Source organism: Salvelinus sp. IW2-2015, linkage group LG8 (genome assembly GCF_002910315.2).
Source record: "Salvelinus sp. IW2-2015 linkage group LG8, ASM291031v2, whole genome shotgun sequence".
In the NCBI taxonomy this organism is placed as follows: Eukaryota; Metazoa; Chordata; class Actinopteri; order Salmoniformes; family Salmonidae; genus Salvelinus; species Salvelinus sp. IW2-2015.
This window is the reverse complement of record NC_036848.1, coordinates 13,748,957-13,772,269: the sequence shown is the minus strand read 5'-3', so window position 1 is coordinate 13,772,269 and position 23,313 is coordinate 13,748,957. Positions and strand designations below refer to the sequence as shown.

Below are 23,313 nucleotides of genomic sequence, written 5' to 3'. Positions count from 1 at the left end.
TGAACCATAAACAATTAATGAACATGCAGAGGCTGGACTGAGGGCTTGTAGGCCTGTAAGGCAGGTCCTCATCAGACATCACCGGCAACAACGTCGCCTATAGGCACAAACCCACCGTCGCTGGACCATTCAGGACTGGCAAAAAGTGCTCTTCACTGACGAGTCACGGTTTTGTCTCACCAGGGATGATGGTCGGATTCGCGTTTATCGTCAAAGGAATGAGCGTTACACCGAGGCCTGTACTCTGGAGCAGGATCGATTTGGAGGTGGAGGGTCCGTCATGGTCTGGGGCAGTGTGTCACAGCATCATCGGATTGAGCTTGTTGTCATTGCAGGCAATCTCAACGCTGTGCGTTACAGGGAAGACATCCTCCTCCCTTATGTGGTACCCTTCCTGCAGGCTCATCCTGACATGACCCTCCAGCATGACAATGCCACCAGCCATACTGCTCGTTCTGTGCGTGATTTCCTGCAAGACAGGAATGTCAGTGTTCTGCCAGCGAAGAGCCCGGATCTCAATCCCATTGATCACGTCTGGTACCCGTTGGATCGGAGAGTCAGGGCTAGGGCCATTCCCCCCCAGAAATGTCCGGGAACTTGCAGGTGCCTTGGTGGAAGAGTGGGGTAACATCTCAAAGCAAGAACTGACAAATCTGGTGCAGTCCATGAGGAGGAGATGCACTGCAGTACTTAATGCAGCTGGTGGCCACACCAGATACTGACTGTTGCTTTTGATTTTGACCCCCCCCCCTTTGTTCAGGGACACATTATTCAATTTCTGTTAGTCACATGTCTGTGGAACTTGTTCTGTTTGTCTCTGTTGTTGAATCTTGTTATGTTCATACAAATATTTACACATGTTAAGTTTGCTGAAAATAAACGCAGTTGACAGTGAGAGGACGTTTCTTTTTTTGCTGAGTTCATAATTATCCACACCACTGGACAGTTTTTTGTGTTTTGGGAACATATCTTTTGTGATGTTCCCACAATGTTTCCACCAGACTCTTCCCACAACCTAATGAAACATTCTGGAAACTTTTAAATTACAGATAAAATGTGTTCTGGGAACGTTCTTGCAACATCAGGCGAATGTTTTATACAATCATTGTATAATAATCAGCACGACTTGACAGTTGTTGTGTTATGAGAACATCTACCGCAACCTAACGAATGTTCTGGGTACTTTCACAGAACCAATTTTGGTTTGCTGGGAAAACATTAACACTCGGCTCCCGAGTGGCGCAGCGGTCTAAGGCACTGCATCTCAGTGCTAGAGGTGTCACTACAGACCCTGGATCGATTCCAACATTCTTTGAATGTTTTTGGGATGTTATCATGCTAATGTTAGATACAACCCTAACTAGAACTTCATGGGAATCTTAGCTAATGTTCTGGGAATGTTCCCGGTTTGCTGGGAGGTTTGGGTCACTTGGTGTTCAGCGTGAGAGTGGGATAGGGGTGATGGGTTAATTCACCTCATGGTTGTCGTTAGAACCGTTCTCCATGGTAACCTCATCAAAGGTCTTCACACTTGCTGGACGGATCTTAATGTTCCTGAAAGAAAACAATTTCTAAAGTCAGATCCTAATGTAGGAAAAATGTCCCAGTCAGGGAAATCCAAGATTACACAGGCGCCAAAAAGCATTGAAAAAACACAATAATCGGGAACATAATCAATTCAATCAACAATTACATAGTGTCGGGGGAATTGATCTTTTAAAATAAACCCTATTTTCTTGGCTTTCCAACACAGAGAGAGAATCAAATAACTGCTTAATTCAGCTTAAGGGATAACTGACATTAAAGCATTTTAATACATTCTCAATAAACCCACTCGTAGGACCTGTGAAAATACGAGGGTTTAACAAATATTATTTTAAGTGGACATATATCCTGGTGCAGGGTCTGTGGTTTGGGAGGAAAATCTTCGAAGGGGCCACAATGCTTTGGGCTCCCTCACCATCAGACTGCCAGGGTATATAGTTCTCATCCCAATCTTTATCAGGTCTTTCATTGTCCTCAAGCAGATCTACTTGCACTTCTTTAAGAGTAAGTACCTGACCCGCCAAGCAAAGCATATGTAAAGAAAATGGAGTGTGCTTTGGACAATGTACTGTATAAAGAGTGGGGAAATGATTGGTTGTTATCTTAACACTCAGTTCAGTTAAATATAACACAGATTTAAAGAGAGATTAACGTTACCATTAAGCCAAGATGCCCGTGGAGACATTACATTTCACTGTTGAAATTTCTCTATTAAATGGTATATAATGTACATAGACTTACGGCAGAATTCTTCAACTAAGCGCTCTTCAATATGTATATCGCTGAAGCGTTACAGATTGCGTGATAGAAATGTTAAGATAATTTCCCATTGAGCCGACTTATGCAGTGTTTACCGCGAATGCAGTCTCCACTAATGCGGGAACATTGCCTTTAGATTTCAATCACGCTGTAATGCTGAACTTCCACAATGCAGATTGACTAGAGCCCTAAATTGCAATACAATAAATGTGAGAACCTTATTCAATACTGTTGTGAGCCACAGGTGTGAGTGTGATCTTGTGTGTTAGGTTGAGGGTAATATCTCTCTGTTAGGTTGAGGGTAATATAGCTGGGTAATGTAGTGTACCGACTGGCCAGCTGACAGACTCATCCTTCTTACCAGGTGCTCCCTGAGTCGCGGTAAGAGAGTGGCCTGGTGTTGGTCTCCTCTGACAGGGCCGTATTGGAGGGGTCTCCCTCCTTAGACAGCAGGGCTGCTATAGGGATGTAATGCTTTCCCTCCTGAATGGACAGAAAGAGGAGAGAACACAACATGTCAGACCAGAGGCCTAGCTTGCAGCTATCATAGATGAGAGGTCTAGCTAGCAGCTATCATAGACCAGAGGCCTAGCTAGCAGCTATCATAGACTAGAGGCCTAGGTAACTGCTATCATAGACGAGAGGCCTAGCTAACTGCTATCATAGACCAAAGGCCTAGCTAGCAGCTATCATAGACCAGAGGCCTAGCTAGCAGCTATCATAGACCAAAGGCCTAGCTAGCAGCTATCATAGACCAGAGGCCTAGCTAACTGCTATCGTAGACCAGAGGCCTAGCTAACTGCAATCATAGACCAGAGGCCTAGCTAACTGCTATCGTAGACCAGAGGCCTAGCTAACTGCTATCATAGACGAGAGGCCTAGCTAGCAGCTATCATAGACTAGAGGCCTAGCTAACTGCTATCATAGCATGACGGAAAGCACATGTGTGTGATAAGCGTGTGAAGCTTAGGGAGATTTGAGCTTGATACTATTCGTGTGCTTCACAAAAATCCATCCAGGACTATCAGGGAATGTTGCCAAAGAAACCAAGGTCATGCCTAATAAATCCAATGTGGAATGTCTGAGGAGGGGGTGATGATGCTGGTGGAGACAACATCGCTGACTGGCCTGTAAAGGAATTAGTCTGTATGTAACAGACCTATATTAATGAAAGGGTTGAAATCCTCCCTGTTCAGCTCTTTTCTGTACTGTCAGGATGGGTTCCCATGAGGTTGGTTTTCAGCGAGAGTGATCTGTTATGTTATAGAGTGTTTTAGTTCTGTGGTTTTATTCTGATGGGAGGTCTGGCCTGCTATCATCTCTTTACTATCCCCACCACTGTCTGGTCTCATTTTAGTCCTGTCTGTGTGTGTCTGGTTCTGTCTGCAGTTAATGAACTATCTGGACCTGGGCCCAGTTGCATAAAACATCTTTTTTTTACATTTTTTTTTACCCCCTTTTTCTCCCCAATTTCGTGGTATCCAATTGTTAGTAATTACTATCTTGTCTCATCGCTACAACTCCCGTACGGGCTCGGGAGAGGCGAAGGTCGAAAGCCATGCGTCCTCCGAAACACAACCCAACCAAGCCACACTCCTTCTTAACACAGCGCGCATCCAACCCGGAAGCCAGCCGCACCAATGTGTCGGAGGAAACACCGTGCACCTGGCAACCTTGGTTAGCCCGGCCCGCCACAGGAGTCGCTGGTGCGCGATGGGACAAGGATATCCCTACCGGCCAAACCCTCCCTAACCCGGACGACGCTAGGCCAATTGTGCGTCGCCCCACGGACCTCCCGGTCGCGGCCGGCTGCGACAGGCATAAAACATCTTAAGTGTTACCTAAGTGAATTGTTTAATGACGTTGCATAGAGCCCCTCAAATATTTCCTTAGGTAAGGGCATACTTAAGGGGTTTTACGGTAGTTTCAAGGCATGTACGGCAGAAAGAGTATCTGTTTACCATGGATACGGCCTGAGATCGCATGTATTTTGTGAGATGGCAAAAAAGTACTTCTACAATCAAGACAGGATAACCAAATTGATTCAGAAGATAATAAAGCATGTTCTTGTAGGGATTTTTTCTCTCAACTTGTTTCTATTACTTTCTAGCACATCAAGTGAACTTACAGAGTAGCTAGCTATCTACGCAGCTACTATAGCTTTGTAGCCATGGATAGTGCACCTTCCATTGTTTAGCTAAGTAGCTAACTGTTAGCTAACTAGCTAGCTGGTTGATGTTTTCCTTTTGAAACCAGGGCAGAGGAAAGCAAGATTCACCTCCATTCTGAATGAAGCACCCGTAACTTGTTAACTTCATTTAAGGGGGAAATGCACCTTACAATATTTTGTGCAACTGACTTAAATTTAAGGAAACTTTAAGTTAAAATGAAAGCTAACTTAGGGTGTTTTATGCAACCGGGCCCTGGGCCTTATGTCTGGGAGAGAGGTGAAACTGGGAGCACGGCTGTAGATATCTGAGGAAGTCTCTTCCATTCTCTCAGTGACTTTGTTTTAAACTGTCTTTTAAACTCAAAGTTTTGGGCATTATAAGGACTTGATGGGAACCTATTGTTTTGTTCTCGCTGGGGAAACAGCCAATTTTCCATCAGCACTCACAATCGCTAATTTCCTTCTCCCTCTCTTGATTCCATCCCTCATTGTCAAAATCATTCCATTACCACAAAAGCAGCCCTTTCTTTATTGATAGTGAAGGAAAGTATAGCACAAGACTATGTTTTTGTGTCATGGTTTCATGGCCTAAATGATTTAGATGTGTTCAATCTGGTCATCTTTCAGCTGGTGGTTGGGGCTGGTGATGAGGAGTGATGGTAATGTGAAATCTGTAATCCTCCAGACCTTTGAGGACGATCTGTCAGTTTTTACGATAAAAAGTGATCCTCCTCATTCCCTGCTGGGTTTGGGATGTTTCCATTGTCATAAATGACCGTTGTGCTCAAGTTCTCCAATGTTAAATCCTCCCCAAATGTACAGCCTCCCTCCCACATATACTACTGCTGCACTAAATTGACCACATTGTGAATACCTTAATACAGAGCGTATGATATTGCATCATATTAGTATTACTGTTGTTTTTCCTACAGTTTTGAAGTGCGGTTCCTCTTACGCGCTAGCTACTTTTTCAAAGGGAGCCAAGGGGGTTGTTGAGTGTGACTTCCCCTCCAAGTTCCCGTGAGCACCCCCCTGGGCCAGACTCCTTCGCATCATCTCCAGTCTGTAGTGCTTTACTCAGAGGAGCCTGAATAGTTGCAATTTGTGTGAGTCACCATCCAGAACCAGGGACTAATTTCATTGTTAAAAGTGGTTTTGTAAGGACAATGTGGCTCAAGTACTTCACTGGGTTTTAGCTTACCCCACGGAAGTGGTTTTGAGCTATTTGCCTAAACTTGACTTACTTAAACCCTTTTACTCTGTGAGGAGCATACGTCATCCACAAATGTTCTCCTCCACACTGTTTTGGCTCTTGCCTCAGCTACAGACATTTACTGGTCAGAAGAAAAACAGTACGTCACCACAAGCCTTAAGCACTTAGATGAAACAAGGCCCTTCCACAACTCTGCTGACCTCTGATCTCCAGGTCACCTTGAACCTGGTCTTCATCATGTGACACACCTTAACCCTTCATGGGTTCAACCACCTTCACCTAGTCACTCATTTCAGATTAGTGGTACCCTCACGGGTGGAAGGAATGATAGAACAAAGCCATGGGGATCTTACCTGCTGTACGCTGGCCTGTAGCAGGTCTCCTAGTCTCTCCACCAGTTCAGTGAAGGTTGGCCGGTCTCCTGGCTCAGCCTGCCAGCAGTCCAACATGGTCTGGTATCTGAGGAAAAATACACATCATGTAATTATGCTGGCTCGCAAGTGCACATTAATAACAAAGACACACTGTGTAGCTATACTGTTGAGCTAAACTCAAATAAATTATGGTAATAACATGATAATCGCAAGTATTCACATCCATATGGGTTGCTAGACTTGCTTCGCTCTGCAGTGCCTTGAGAAATTTAACCATAAGGCAAACAATACTCAATCTTTTACAATCAGGAGTGTTTTGACATTCATAGAAACCCAATGCTCTCCTCCTCCACCAGACAGGCCCTGTGTGTGTGTGGACGCTGACTGACACGAGAGATGACCTGTAGCTGGCATTCACCCAAATCAACTGTCATCTACAATACTCATATACCAAATATTTCATTTTCCAACGATCATCTGGTCTCTGGGGCTGTATCTCGTTCTCTAGGTCTCGGTGTGAACATTAGGAACCCCCACCCCTCAGCTCTTTGACGAGCTGTCAGCGTCTCTGCCCATGTGGGAAGACTCAGGGCCGTTATGTGCTGTGTTTTCACTGCAGCAGTGGCCTGTAATAATGGCCGGACTCGGACGTGGAGGAATTCAGAGACGGAGCGCCGGACGCTGCTGCTGTTTAAATCAAACCCCATAGCCAACGTGGTGAACGAGCTCGGCCGGGGTGTTGATGAATCCCTAGCTCGCTTCATACTATGGAGCGCGGCCCCCAAACACAGAGGCCCTTACGTAAACACAGCCAGGTGCCCATTAGCTCCATTATGTTCCTCTGATTGGCACCAGATTGAGTCAATTTGAGTTTGGAGAAAATTACAGTAAAAAGCAGATGGTCCATTACGCCCTCGATCCTCCCCCATACCCTCGCCTTTTGCCCTCTCCATCTGTGTTTGTATTCAGGACACCTAGACCTTGGCTTGGCAAGACGTCTCCTCTCCCCTCTGTGCGGTGGAGATTGGCTGGAGGAAGCGGCTGGGCTGTGATTCCCATGTTCATGAGTGTCCTTGGCCAGGTGGAGGGACTCCTAACATCCTCAGTGACAGGATGGAAGCCCAGAGTAGACCACCATGGCCCACATGGCCAACAAATCAAGAGGAGGGGATGTAGACAGCATTGTAGACAGCACAATTTCAACCCTGCTTCCTGTCTGCTTCGTAATGGGAAAAAATTGGTTCCACCCCTCTTCTGTCTCTTTAGGGAATACGCTGCCGTGGGGGGCCATTGTGGTGGTACGAATTCCAAAGTCCACTTCTCTCTTCCCTGCAGGAAAGCTGTGGGACGTTGGGAGGTGGACATCCGTTTTTCTTGATTCCTGCGTCTTGAGGAGCGTCTTGCACATTCTGATGAGGATGCATGAGATCGGAGCGCCGTTAGGCTGATGGAGGAAGTGGACCTTCCAATCTTCTAAACGGAGGGACACATTCCTGATGAGCCAGTGCAGCAGCAGCAGGGTAGATTTACCACCCCATATCGCCTGGCCCTACGGCCCCTTTCATCATCCATATAACGGGGGGTTGGGGTCAAGGTCAGGGGCTCTGGATCCCAGGCTCCCACACACATGATCAACATCAGGCCTGGGAGGCTCTGAGGAGAAGTGTGGGAGACAGGGGGGTATTACCCCTGTAGAATAGAGTGCGTACCGTGTGTACAATAGAGTGCGTGCGTTTCCATTTAAACTGATATCAGCAGGTTGTAGTTCATGGTTCCTTGGCATGAGCTTAGCAGAGTGTTATCTGCTCTCTCTATCTTAATTTGGTCAATGGAGCACTTTGCTTTGAACCAGAATTGAAAGGATCTTAGAGAGGAGAACTTGGCACCAGTGGGTCTGACTGGGTCTACAGAGCTGCTATTTAGTTCTATTCCCAGTCCCCACGCTCTAAGACTCCAGTCTGGATCATATTTTTGCAGGTCAACTCTAATCACCATCTCCCATGTCTCCGTGATACATCCATTCAATTGGCTGCAGTTGGCACAAGATGTTTTAAACATTCTGGACATCCCGGTGGTAAAGGGTTATAAAACATAAGTACAGGATTGATCCTTTCCAAATGAATAAGACAGAGGGAGTTTAACTCCACCACGCTTTGTCACAAATTAAAACCAAACGCTACGCACAGAGACACACACACACATAGATTGAGAGCAGTGCTCAGGGTGTGAGAGCGAGGGGTCCGTTGGGAGTAGGTTGTAAAACTCGCAGGGTTGGGTGCGTTACTTTCTAACTGTAATCCGTTACAGTTGCTAGTTACATATTCAAAATTGTAATTAGTAACGTCATTTTTGGATGACAAAAACTCTGTAACATAATCTGATTACTTTCAGTTACTTTTAGATTACTTTCCCCATAAGAGGCAATATTACCAATTGAAAAACATCTATTGCGGGATACATCAGTGTTAGAGTTTAGGATTCTTCTAACCCATTGCTTTCTACTACAGATAATAATATATTAGCTAGGTAATATCTTTACATTAAAAACCAAAGTCTCTCAGATTTACAGTCATTCCAATTAATTTAACACACCTTGATCTTCAAGAATACGAATTGGAAATAAAATAATAAATAAAATGATTTGGGGCGTGCTTATATTTCGACTATTTCACACATGTTCAAGTGTGTATTAAAGCACATGTGTGAATTGGACATTTTTTTATATATATATATTTTTTTTTTGCATATTCCACTCTCCCTGAGACACCCTTGGAGAGTGGGGTCACAACCAGGGGCTGACATTATCAATGGCAGCCCTGGAGCAATTAAGGCTATGTGCCTTGCTCAAAGGCACATTGACCTATTTTCACCTTGTTGTCTTGGGGATTCTAACTAGCGGTCTGACCTTTCGGTTACTGGCCTAACTTTCTCACTGCTAGTTTACCTGCCACTACCTGGAAATACAGATTAGCCAAATTGTTTTACCGGAGCATAACCCCAAAACTAAAGACTAATTATACTACTCTGTTGTTTATGATTTTGTTGTCATGGAGCAAGGTTTCCCAAACTCAGTCCTGGGGCATCCCCTAGGAGCATGCTTTTTTTTGTTGCCCTAGCACTACACAGCTGATTCAAATAATCAAAGCTTGATGATGAGTTGGTTAATTCAAATCAGCTGTGTTATGCTAGGGCAAAAAAATAAAATATGCACCCAGGGGGGCCCAGGACCGAGTTTGGGAAACCCTGTCACGGAGGACTGATTGGACTCATTGCTTCAAGTTGAAAAATAAATGCTGCTCTCATGGAGTGGCATGCTTTGAGCAGTACCGATATCTCAATCATTTGCAGCTGTTGAAGTCTATCAAAAGTGTGCGAGTTTGAGCATTTGTCCATTAGGCCTATGGATATTAAACAAATTATATCAGCAAGAATTAGATTGAGCAATAAAAGCCCCACTCGTGGTCTTCTTAAATTAAACTTGTTGTTGACACTGTGGAGCACAACACCACGGAGGAGTTTAGAAGGGAGGAACTCCCTCAAACTTTGATTCCACAGGCTGGGATCCGCACTGTGCAGCTGTTGCAAAAGCACATTTTTAAATGTCTGTCCACTGGTTGCAAAAACAATGATTGATAGGCAGCTTAAACTTCTTGAATTCAACCATCATTGGGTTAAAATACACTTTTGTGAACAGCCATCCACAACAACCACAATTTGCAAGGCGCAAAAAATAGCTAAATGAGAGAGTAGCAGAGTGATCCACATATTTGCACTATGTACAGTTGAAGTCAGAAGTTTACATACACTTAGGTTGGAGTCATTAAAACTCGTTTTTCAACCACTCCACAAATTTCTTGTTAACAAACTATAGTTTTGGCAAGTCGGTTAGGACATCTACTCATTTTTCCAACAATTGTTTGTTGGAGGTGTACCTGTGGATGTATTTCAAGGCCTACCTTCAAACTCAGTGCTTCTTTGCTTGACATCATGGGGAAATCAAAAGAAATCCGCCAAGACCTCAGAAAAAAAATTGTAGACCTCCACAAGTCTGGTTCATCCTTGGGAGCAATTTCCAAATTTCCAATTTACTAGGATTAAATGTCAGGAATTGTGAAAAACTGAGTTCAAATGTATTTGGCTAAGGTGTATGTAAACTTCCGACTTCAAGTGTAGATACTATATCAATAATAAGGGATATCTGTATCGGCTGCACTCTTAGAAAAAAGGGTTCCAAAAGGGTTCTGCGGCTATCCCCAAAGGAGAAGCCTTTTTGGTTCCAGGTAGAACTCTTTTGGGTCCCATGTAGAACCTTCTGTGGAAAGGGTTGTACATGGAACCCCAAAAGAGTTCTACCTAAAAAAAACTAAAGGGGTTCTTCAAAGGGTTCTCCTGTGGGGACAGTCGAAGGACCCTTTTTGGTTGTCGTGAGCATCTTCTTTTTCTAAGAGTGTACACCACTGCTGTCGTCCTTACCTCCAAGCGTTGTATAAAGTGTATGTATAATCTTTGGACGCCGACATCAGTCGTAAGACATTAGCCTAAAAAAGGCTATTCCTTCTCTTTTCACTCGATCCATCAAACGCATTTTGTGAGTCATCATAGAGGTCTCTGACTTGTGGTCACACTTGCTCAGGGGGACCAAACAAAAATGTTTGTCTTTTTCAATTACGCTATTGTCTCATCGCTGCAACTCCCCAACGGGCTCGGGACAGGTCGAGTCATGCATCCGTGACCCGCCAAACCGCGCTCCTTAACACCTGCCCGCCAGCTGCAGCAATGTGTCGGAGGAATCACCGCTCAACTGACGATCGAAGTCAGCCTGCAGGCGTCCTACCCGCCATAAGGAGTCACTAGAGCATGATGAGCCAAGTAAAGACCCCCCGGCCAAACCCAACTGTGCGCCAACCTAAGAGATTCCCGGTCTCGGGCCGGTTGTGACACAGCCTGGGATCGAACCCAGGTCTGTAGTGACACTACAAGCACTGCAATGCAGTGCCATAGACCGCTGTGCCACTCGGGAGGCCAATATTTTCCCTTTTTTTCAATGTTGATTTGAATGTCATTGAAAAAACAGAAAGGTGTCATAGGTTCCTTTCTGAATTTAAAAGTAATCCTAGAAGTAATCACCTAGGTTTTCAAAAGTATCTGTAATCTGAATACAATATTTTTGCTGGTAACGTAACAGATTAAAGCTGCAGTTTAAAAGAAAATCTGTTACATGTAATCCATTACTCCCCAACCCTGTAAACTCGGACGTGTTCCATAGCCTGGGACAGTGAGTGAGAGAGAACCCCAGGACTTAGTCCTCCCTGCTGAGAAGCCACCCAGTCACCTCATAAAGGCAACAACAACCCCAGATCCCCCTGTCCAGTGACCTCATAAAGGCAACAACCCCAGCTCCTCCTGTTCAGTCCATCTCTCTGCTAGACTAACAGCACTGACACCACAGGGGCAGGAGAAACCACCCTAGACTCCCCCAAAGATATTCTGTTTCAGCAGCACCGTCCACATCTGCCCTGCGTCTGATCCCCCTTGTGTGGACAAGGGAGGGGAGTCTCCCGCTCCTTGCTCTCATTACCCTGTGTCCGGCTACCCCCTGGCCACTCCCCACTCCCACAGTCTTTAATGTGGGGCTCAATTACGACCGCATCGATGTCAGTCTGAAAACGGATCCGCACCTCGCCGCCCACCACACCCCTCGGTAAACTGCCAATCAGCAGCACCTGTCTCCCCTCCGCATTCAGAGCTGGATTACCCATGATGCCTATCAAGCCCTGTCACTCATTCAGACGAATGAAGGAGCAGATACAAGCACTCTTTTCAGCTCCAGTATATCGATATGGGAGGCTTTTCTTTACTGCCCTCTAATGTGTTGCCCTGAGTAAGAGTTCCTGGTGGATAATTACCCTCAGGAGAGGTTGGGGGATACGTTGAGAGGACTAGAGGCATGCGTCGGGGTCTTTACAAGTTTCACGAGCCAAGGGAGCTCGATGCATTATGCACTGCCAAGAGGTGAGAGAGCTTTCTGACATGGGCCACTCTTCAAACTGCAAGTGGGTTCTTTTTTTTGCCCTGAGTTAGATGGTGAGATTGGGGTTTGTATGTTAAGTAATGGAGTAACAAAGATCGCTTGATCCTTACATTTCAGAGGAGGAGTATTCCGGAGCTCTCATCCTGGTCCCTTCCTTCAGTCGGCAGCAGAAGTCCTCGTCGATGTGTAAGCCGGGATACGGAGAGGCACCTGGGGGGTGGGGGATTATCAGACACTTCAATCTCCCACACAGAGAGGGCCCGGATACTTTTCACAGATTAGACAAGAAAGCTTCATAAACAGTCAGTTAAGACTTCAACTGATTGACCTTGCACATGGACAATGTCATGACTCTCCTCACGACAACAATGATATTATTCACTGAATAACATCTAGAGACAGAAATATGATTTAATTGGACTATTGGGGCTGAAGTAAGACTCTTTCTAGAATAATTTGAATTTATGCTTGGCTCAGCCGAAATGAAAACAATAATACACGACTAAGCCAACTTGCATCGAATATCCAATCCAGTTGTGGTTTTGGAAAATATTGCCCACGCCATCTAATCCATAAAAATGTCCAGACTCATGAACCAATATTTTCATGTACCCGACTGACATCCCTGACACAATATCAGATAGCATCGAAAGCTCCAGAGCACTATGTCGATACGATGTAACATCTACTAGTACGCCATGTTATACTTTCTCTCCATCACATCAACCGAACATGCTAAGTAAATAGGCAGATTACCGCGTAACACATGTCTAACACAGAAACCGAAGTGTAGTTGAACGTTTGGCACCTAAACTAACAAGACGGTGAAATCCAAAAACACAAGGCAAAACTCAAGCTGCTAGACTGCGGGTCACGTTGCGATATGCATGTTCCAGCACCTTGGGACTGCAGCAAACTTTTGACCTCTAAACACCTATCTGTAACAGATTGCCAGACTTGAGTGTTTGAATTTTTTTTGCAGTTGTTTTCGTGTCCTAATTTATCTTTCTGAGACCATGTTAACACCACCCAGATGTGTGTGTGAGTGAGTGGTTCTTTGAAGGTATATGTAGTTCTGTGTGTGTGGTTCTGACAGAGAAAGATTACGGGAGAGTGAGAGAGAAAGAGAGAAAGAAAGAGAGCGAGAAAGAAAGAAAGAGAGAGAGAAAGAAAGAGAGAGAGAGAGAGAAAGAAAGAGAGAGAAATAGAGAGAGAGAAAGAACGAGTGTTTGAATGCCCCCCATGTCTTGAGGTATTTGAAATGTCACACTTTCTTTTGGACCGAAGTCTTCGAAAATGATTGGCTTCATGGCAGAGGTTGAAGTGTAGATGCCCAATGAATCCTCAAGCCCTGAATCGATGTACTGTTCTTTCCTTACACTTTTGTAACATTTACTCTGAATGTTGTCCTTGCTACCTATGGTGACATTTGAGCATACAATATGTCATGTGGAGTCTTGCTATAGAACAGCTTGGTCGGGTGAGGTGCACGGTGCATAGACAGTCATGGACCTACATACAATGGCATTTTAAAGGTGTCAGTGGTTTCACAGCAGTGGCAAACATTTACATTGATCGGCTGCTTGGATACACGGCGTTTGCATTGCCAGCTGGGAAGGCAACGGCCGGCTTAAATGGGAGGTATTCTTTCTTTTTAATGGCCCTTGCCTGTGATAGAATTCACAGTCCAAGTTCACTAATGTTTTTGCAGGAGCAGCATGAAAATAGTTTTCCAAAGCTGACAATGTGCCCCTGTTTGTCCCAGAGGCACAATTACGCAGTAGCAGAAGCCAGTTATGACCCAGTGCATCTGGAGGAGCTCCATGGCTGGGGGCACCTTGCCTCGCCTGGCTAGCTGACTGGAGACTCGTCTCCTCGCTGAACCTTGCTGGCTGATGACAGAAAGAAACCTCTCCCTCCTTTGGAAGGAATACTGTGTGCAAAATTTTAAGATTATGTGTGCAAATAATTATACAGACAATAGTTTTTTTCAAACTATTTTGTGACTATTTGATAAAAACTAATTATAAGGAGTAACATTTTTACAGAGTAATAAAAAAATCATAAATAGGGTCATAAGAATTCTCTGATAGAAATCCATTACAGGCCAGAAAAGATCAAGTGTGCACCAAAGCAGTCTATGTTTGCAGTTTCATTAACAATCCTAAAACAATAGTCCTCGTAGACGTGATTCAGGACCTACACAACAGAGGAAATTTGCATTGAATAAGTCTGTATTGTTCCAAATGGCTGTGCACAGATGTTTGTTAATTTTTGCTCATTCATTCTGCTAACGGGGAGGTCAGGTGAGGTATTTGTTTTTGTATTTGTATTTATTATGGATGACCATTAGTTCCTGCCAAGGCAGCAGCTACTCTTCCTGGGTGGGGTCCAGCAAAATTAAGGCAGTTATACAATTTTAAAAACATTACAATACATTCATAACAGATTTCACAACACATTAAGTGTGTTCCCTCAGGCCCTACTCTACTACCACATATCTACAACACAAAATCCATGTGTACGTGTGTGTATAGTGTGTATGTTATCGTGTGTGTGTATGCATGTGTCTGAGGGACTACAAGGCATGGTGAGTCATTCCTGGTATGTATATTTACCCAGAGAGAAGATCTCCCACATCAGAACTCCAAAGGACCACACATCGCTCTGAGTGGTGTAGATCTTATCAAAAATGGCCTCTGGCGCCATCCACTTGAGGGGCAGTCTGGCCTGTGAGGGGAGAGATGGAGATAAGAGACGAAAGCTCTTTTAAATGAGTATCTCATCTCACCTGTGTGACTGGCTGTCTCATCAATACCATCAATAACCAACCTGTCACATCTGAAGAGAAGCAGAAGGGCTTGTTGAGTAAAGTAGGGTAAATGCCCTCATGGCATAGTACTACCAAACATCCTCAACAACCAAACGTCCTCTAGTCTATGTAGACAGACACGTTTAATAAATATTCAGACAAACAGTGAAATCTGCCCAGAATATCTGGCATTTCCCAGATCTCCTGCATTTATTCGATCGCTCTTTTGTTTTTGCCAAGCCGGTAGTAACAGAACACGTGTTCTGGTTCTTTTCCATCAAGCTGAGTGTTTTTGAATGTCTCTCTCTCTCACACAACAGGCGATAATCGACGTCAAGTCGTTGGTGCGTTTCATCACGTGTAATTGACTTATTATGTCAGATGAATAGTAGCACAGCATAGCATTGTAAAAAAGATCAGATTGCTGTTCATACTTACATCTCCTTTGCGAACGTAGTCTGGGTCTTTGTAGATGTCTCTGGCCAGTCCAAAATCGCATATCTTCACAACATTATTCTCAGACAGTAGGATGTTTCTTGCAGCCAGATCACGATGAATACACTAACAAAAGGAAGAGAAATCATCCAGTTAGATTTGGATTGACATCGATGCATGACTTTACATGAACGTTTGAGTTATGTGGACATATCTCAAGTTACGATTCAGCCTAATGTGATAAAGCATGGCTAGGACTATTTCCTGACCATGTGACCTGATAGGAAACACTCAATGCCCTGTGCATGTCAGCTAAGACAACCATATGGAACAGTCATCAATTGTATTCGGAATGCGAAGTGTTCCATACCCAGGTTAAAGCCTTCTCTCTAATATTGACAACAATGGGTTCACTAATTAGTACCATCCGCTCTCTCAGAGCTTGTGACAGACCTTTAAATCTGAATGAGTTTTAGACTGATTATAGCCAATAGACTCGCAAGGAACATAGTGTTCTATGAATAAAAAATGTGAACAAAACAACTTCCCCAGCTGTCAAAATACAACAGCCTTTTATTAAATCTAAAGTCAACTGGACTGAATAAAGCTTTATAAAGTGGTATTAGATTAATACCCAACATGTGTGTCACAAGACTACCTTTAGCAAAGTATTTTGATACTGTCATTTGCCTGGAGGAGGTGCATACCTTGCGTGAAGCCAGGAACTCCATGCCTTTTGCAACTTGGAAAATGTAGCAAATCAAATCTTCCATTGTCAGCACTCTCTTGTACAGATCCTCTGGCTCTGAGGGCAAAACGGAACATAAAGTGGAAATGAATACAAACTATTTTCATGAACATGATTTAGTACGGTGTAACACGTACAGTGAGCTCCAAAAGTTTTGGCATGAAATTATATGATACAATGACTATGAGGTTAAAGTGCAGACTGTCAGCTTTTATTTGATGGTATTTTCTTTATCCATATTAGGTGAACCGTTTAGAAATGACAGCACTTTTTGTACATAGTCCCCCATTTTAATGGAGCAAAAGAATTGGGACAAATTCACTTATATGTCTATTAAAGTAGCCAAAAGTTAAAATAAAAAATGTAAATATAAAAATAAATAATAAATAAATTGGTTCCACATTCCTAGCACGCAATTATCACATTTGTCACATCAAGCTTGTGACTTTACAATTTTTATGCATTTGCAGTTTGTTTTGGTTGTGTTTCAGATTATTTTGTGCCCAATGGAAATGAATGGTAAATAATGTATTGTGTCATTTTGAAGTCACTTTTACTGTAAATAAGAATATACTTCTACATTAATGTGGATGCTACCATTATTACGGATAATCCTGAATGAATCGTGAATAATGGTGAGTGAGAAAATTACAGAGGCATAAATATCATACCCACCCAAAAATGCTAACCTCCCCTGTTATTGTAACGGTGAGAGGTTAGCATGTCTTGCAGGCATGACCTTTGTGTGCCTGTAACTTTCTCACTCATCATTATTCACGATTCATTCAGGACTATCCGTAATCATGGTCGCATCTAAATTAATGTGGAAGTGTTTAGAAACATATTCTATTCTTATTTACAACAAAAGTGACTCCAAAATGACAATACATTATTTACCATTCATATATATTGTTATATATTATATTTAAAATGGCCGACGCGCCAGCAGGCAAACAGTCAGGACAGAGGAGGATGTCAACAGAGGCCTCCTCCTCCACTCCTTCTTTTCCTCCAGGCCCAGTGGGTATCAGCCCGGGGTTCCTGTCCTATCGATTTAATTTATGAATAGGAGGAGGAAACGTCCCATCAGGCCCAGGGAAGAAAACAATCAGGGGGCATGGGAGTGTGGGTGGAGGTGAGAGGGAGGGGTGAAGGGGGCGGTGAGGGGAAGGAAGACGCTGTTGGCTCATTTAGTTTACCTTCCTCCTCTTCCTCTGAGTCGCAGTAGCTCTTATCTTCCACAAAGCCGGAGCTGGCCGAGCTTCCGGTGCTGGCCACGCTCTCCAGGCGCCGCTTGATGAGCTCGCTGAGGTCACAGCCCGACCCCGACGTCACCACCTTACCGTCCTGGCTCTGACATACGAGACACACACCAGATCAAAAATACAGATGCAAACCTTGAGTCACTTTAGAAAACGGTTCTTCTGACAATCTGGGGTTTTCCTATTAGGTTGAGAAATGTACTGAATCATGAAGGTTTTGACAGCTAAGTAGACTAAATCATGAAGGTTTTGACAGCTAAGTAGACTAAATCATGAAGGCTTTTGATTTGATGAGAAAGCATGTCACGCCCTGGCCTTAGTTATCTTTGTTCTCTTTATTATTTTGGTTAGGTCAGGGTGTGACGAGGGTGGTTTGTGTGTTTTTGTCTCGTCTAGGGTGTTTGTACTGTCTAGMTTTTTTTTMTAGAGTTATGGGGTTGTGTTCATTATAGGTGTTTATGTAAGTCTATGGTTGCCTAGATTGGTTCTCAATTAGAGGCAGGTGTTTATCGTTGTCTCTGATTGGGAACCATATTTAGGCAGCCACGTTCTTTGGGTATTTTGTGGGTGATTGTTTCCTGTGTCAGTGTTTGTGCCACACGGGACTGTTTCGGTTTGTTCACGTTTATTGTTTTTGTATTTGTGTTCATGTTCAGTTTTCTATATTAAAACATGGACACCTACCACGCTGCGTATTGGTCTGATCCTTGCTACACCTCTTCAGAGGAAGAAGAGGAAGAGAGCCGTGACAAAGCAGGATTTCTGAAAGCTGCTGATTTACCTTATAAACGATGAAATCAGCCCTCTTGCTTCTCAAGTAGTTTGACAAGTTTCCATATTTGCAGTACTCCACTATCATCATCAATGGACCTGAGAAGAAAGAAGCACGGAATTCAAATAAGATTCCAAACAAGTAATGATTCATAAACAGTAAAAACAGGATTTTCTCTGAGATTCCAACAATTTATAAACGTACTTCACAAATTGTATGCAAGTCATACAGTGTGACTAAGTTTAAACATAAGAGTTAACCCTCTCTCTCTCACCTCCAGGCTTGGTGCAGGCTCCCAGCAGGTTGACCACGTTCAGATGATGACCAATGTGGATCAGGATCTTCAGCTCCGACATCAGAGCCTTGCGCTCATTTGTCGTAGCTCCTCCTGTTTCAACATAAACACAGACTATTTACAGGGATGAAGGTTAAATGTACATGTCCTACTGCGGGGATACTGTTTCATACAACTCCACAAAAGAGTGGATGTATTTTGGACTTTAAATTAAATGTCATATAATTTTTTTATCTTCGTTTAAGATTACTCCAACTGATGTACGTTCATGGACGTCTGGAAACCAAGCAGTATAGATGGAAAATAAAGAACAGATTTGTACGCATGCGGAGGAGATTTTAGATAGGCAAGACATTTTTCACATAAGGTAACATGATTATCTGCATGAGAACATTCAATGTGCAAGGTTAAGATGGTATGCAAAGATGGACAGCGGAAAATAAATTAAGTCATCATGGGAAAAATATAGGACTTAAAACACAAACATCAGCATTCTCTCACTTTAAATGAGATACTTGCATACACGAGGGCACAACCCAAAGCACAGCAATACATTACATCACAATAAACACTGCAGCACACATGGAGAGTCAATATGACAGTAACATTCTTTTTTCCCAGAATATAAAATGCTGTTTTGTTTCTCAGTTGTATAGCCAGTCTACACATCATATAAGAGGCCGATATCTTGGTCAGGAATGCTATGAGGTCAGAGGGAGGGTTTTTCTTAACCACGTAAACTAAACACCATCAAAGTGACTCATCCTTTTTGGGGGGGGGGGGGCATCGACGCAAAGATTAACGGTCCCTCTAAACCTCTCAGTAACATTGATCTCAAAGACTGTGGAATACCAACTAGTCAATGTTGGGTGGCAGCCTAATGCGTCCAATGTGCCTGTGTAATATCTCTCTTTTATTATCTGAAAAGCTCTTCTGGACACAGGTGGTTGGAGTTAGCAACGGTACCAATAATGTCCCTAACTGATAAACAGAATGAAAACATTGACTGAACAAAATGGTGTTGCGAAATAATCTTGCTCTCAGCCATTACGGACTCCCTGGATGTGATTTACTTTAACGGGGATTTTGGTCGATTTAAATAATGAATCAACGACTTGAATTTAAAAAATGAATGGAGAACTTCCGATGACCAAATTACCAAAAAATGGAGGGGAAAAAACGACCAAATTGTCCTCTAGTGGCCTCATGGGTGGAAGGTTATTCATATTTTCCATAATTTCATAATTAATAAACATGAATAAACATGTTATATTTCAGTCTTCTGTGATGTATATAAAGTGTAATATTGGGATGCAAACTCACAACTGAATACATTTCAACTCTATATCTGCCATGGTACAGGTGTCTTCTTTTTAAAGCCCATAACCATGTGTGTGAGGTGTATACTTTATTTGTTTAGAACTACCAAGAAACACTCTGTGCGACCCTGATTTAGCCCCATGCAGTAAAAGGTTTTAAACAATGAATCAATTACTTGGATTTAAATAATAAATGGAGAACTTGTGAATTGTGGGACTGTACTTCTGCTCTATCTTATGTTGGCTCATCACAGTGGTCCCAGTCTGCTCTGGAAGCTGGAGCTGACTGACGGTGAGTCTGCACGGAGGGTCAGTTTAGGGAAGTGAGCTGCTTTTCATTATGTTTGACCTGGGGGGCCCGGAGTAGAGCAGTAGAGCAGCGTAGCAGCAGCCGGCCTGGTGAGCTTGGTTCCTCCATGATTAATGGAAAGAGATGATTAATGCCTTGACACTGACAGAAATATCTAACAAATGGCCTGATTTATCATCCCCATGTAGCTAGATCTTTCACAACACCATCAGCATCCATCTGTGGTCCCATTACTCTACAGAGTTAGAGTTGAATATCCTAACAGAACCAGGAGGAAAGTTAGTTGGACCACATCAACCCTAAGGGGATACAGCCAGTGTCAGTGATATTGGGCTGAAATGTTTATTCTGCTAAGATCACTAGGTAAAATTCCTTGGACAGTCTCTCTCTCTCTTCCCCTCCCTCCCTCCCCTTCTCTCGGAGTCTCTCTCCTTCTGCATTGCTTTTTACTGCTTTTTACTCAATTGTTGATGGGATAAATATGCTCTGCCAGATTTAGAAAGACTGAAATGACCATAATTTATGGTGAACATAAATCATATGTGGGAAGGAGGGGGGGGGGGGGGGGGGGGGGTCATTGTTTCCAATTGTTTGTGTATCTCCAAAGCTTCTGGGTTACAATTATTAATAACCACTTTTATTTTTCAAACCTTTATTTTACAACTTTTTTATTTTTTACACTTTTAAACTTTTCAATCGCTAACACCAAATATAATGCTATCCTGATTCCTGTCATATCTGCAGACTGTCATCCTCATCAGGGACACCAAGGTCCTAATCTCACTCAGGCCAAACAGTGAGAAGCAGCCAACGCACGCCTCCTTTGAACAAATAGCCTGTGCGCGACTGTTAATTACACGCACGTGTGCTAGCACGGCTTTTGAATCCATATCATGCACGAGAAACCAAATTGTCTGCTGAAATGACAGATGGCTGTTTTACATCTGTTACACCCAAAACAATGGATATTGTGTTTGTATTTGGCGAGGAGCACCTTTATCAGTACCATTTCCACCAGGTGTGAGCAAAAGGAAGCTATGTGGAAGACTTTTCAACATGGTTTTTCAACAGAAGTGCACATGAGAGTACTGTAAATTAGCATATAGAAAATGTTCAGATGAAAGTCTTGATAATAATGTTTCTTCCATACCTTTCAGCATTTTGACGGCCACAGTCTTGCAGGTCGAGAGCTTGTCAATCCCAAAAGCAGAGGCCTCCACCACTTTCCCGAAGGCTCCATGGCCCAGAGTTTTGCCTGGAACAGAGAGCAAGAGAGAGAGAGATGGGCCAGTGGGTTACAATAGGTCTACATGTAAATGAAAGTGGCTGGCCCCTGGGGAGTAGTAAATCTGGTTGGGTCCTCTATCAGGGGAATTATGGGTAATTAAAACAACCTGCTGAGGTTCTGACCACTGGGCCCGTGAAGCGCTCCTCCAGGGGATTTATAGTGCCGTTAAGTCCAGGCGACAGTGGAGGGTCGCTAATGAGCAACGACGCTACACCCTCTTCACAGGGGGGTGACACCTCTGCCACATACCATCCTCTCTGGCACTATATTTCAATGTAATGGGCAAACAGGGTCACACAGTTTAAGAGGACCCACAGTTATGGGTGCCACCTTATCACCATGACATTAACCTGTGGATGTGAAATGTAGGCTGGACAAGTAAATACGCTTACAGTAGGTGCCAATTCATGGTGCGTATAGGCCTTTGAGTTACAGCGTGGTCATGGTGAGTGACTTCTTAGACTGTACCGGTGCTGTATGGTGTAGTAAGGTACTCACCCAGTCTGAGGCGGTCTCGGGGAAACTCCCACTTGCTGCCATCGTACTGCAGGCGTTCACACTGCTCGTCCAGAGGACACTCGTCTGGGTCAATGATGATGGATGGACCCATCATGTAGTCCGGCTGGAAGGGGGGAGAATAAAATAGAATGTAATAGAATATAATAAAATGGTGATGGAGCGCATTGTGCAGTAAGTATGTTAACTAAAAGACAAGAACACATGCTCTACTATCACTGTTAACATCAATATACTATTACGGAAACTATTCAAATCAAATCAACGTTTATTTGTCACATGCACAGAATATAACAGGTGTAAACCATTCAGAGAAATGCTTCCCCCTCCAAAATAAAATCCAGAATAGAATCTAAAAAAAGCATGGACTGGCCTCCCAAGTGGTGCAGTGGTCCAAGGCCCTGCATGGCAGTGCTAGCTGTGTCACTAGAGATTCTGGTCTTCCAGTCGCAGCCGGCCGTGACCAGGAGACCCATGGGGTGACGCACAATTGGCCCAGCGTCGTCCATGTTAGGGGAGGGTTTGGCCGGCAGGGATGCCCTTGTACGATCGCGCACTAGCGACTCCTGTGGCGGGCCGGGAGAAGTGTACGCTGACACGGTCGCCAGGTGCACAGTGTTTCCTCCGACACATTGGTAACGGCTGGCTTCCGGGTTAAGTGGGCATTGCGTCAAGAAGCAGCGCGGTTTGGTTGGGTTGTGCTTTGGGGGACATACGGCTCTCGACCTTTCGCCTCTCCCGAGTCCGTACGGGAGTTGCAGCGATGGGACAAGACTGTAACTACCAAACATATTTTCCAGATGTTATCGTGGGTGTAGCGAAATGCTTACATTCTTAGCTCCAACAGTACAGTAATATCTAACAATACAAAACAATACATGCAAATCCACCAAATCTAAAGAAAGGAATTAAGAAATATATATATGTATATATGTTAGAACGAGCAATGTCAGAATATAAATACAGTATACTGTATATGTACAGTGCATTCGGAAAGTATTCAGACCCTTTTATCCCAGTTTGATACGTTCAAAGGAATAGTCCATAGAGCTCCGAGACAGGATTGTGTCGAAGCACAGATCTGGGGAAGGGTACCAAAAAATGTCTGCAGCATTGAAGGTCCCAAAGAACACAATGGCCTCCATCAAATGGTAGAAGTTTGGAGCCACCAAGACTCTTCCTAGAGCTGGCCGCCCGGCCAAACTAAGCAAATGGAGGAGAAGGGCCTTGGTCAGGGAGGTGACCAAGAACCCGATGGTCACTCTGACAGAGCTCCAGAGTTCCTTTGTGGAGAAGGGAGAACCTTCCAGAAGGAGAACCATCTCTACAGAACTCCACCAATCAGGCCTTTATGGTAGAGTAGCCAGAAAGATGTCACTCCTCAGTAAAAGGCACATGACAGCCCGCTTGGAGTTTCGCAAAAGGCACCTAAGACTCTCAGGCCATGAGAAACAAGATTCTCTG

At 43.8% G+C, this 23,313-nt stretch overlaps 1 protein-coding gene across 1 annotated transcript in view; it reads right to left on the bottom strand.

Moving 5' to 3' along the window:
• The window catches only part of LOC111967451 (vascular endothelial growth factor receptor kdr-like), a 75,447-nt gene that overhangs the window by 6,054 nt on the left and 46,080 nt on the right, over positions 1 to 23,313 (bottom strand). Inside the window, 12 exon segments of the mRNA XM_023992488.2 lie at positions 1,476 to 1,554; positions 2,666 to 2,787; positions 6,041 to 6,146; positions 12,203 to 12,302; positions 14,711 to 14,822; positions 15,343 to 15,465; positions 16,047 to 16,144; positions 17,287 to 17,440; positions 18,131 to 18,219; positions 18,396 to 18,509; positions 21,196 to 21,300; positions 21,832 to 21,955. Of these exon segments, the coding sequence (XP_023848256.1) occupies positions 1,476 to 1,554; positions 2,666 to 2,787; positions 6,041 to 6,146; positions 12,203 to 12,302; positions 14,711 to 14,822; positions 15,343 to 15,465; positions 16,047 to 16,144; positions 17,287 to 17,440; positions 18,131 to 18,219; positions 18,396 to 18,509; positions 21,196 to 21,300; positions 21,832 to 21,955 (1,326 nt within the window).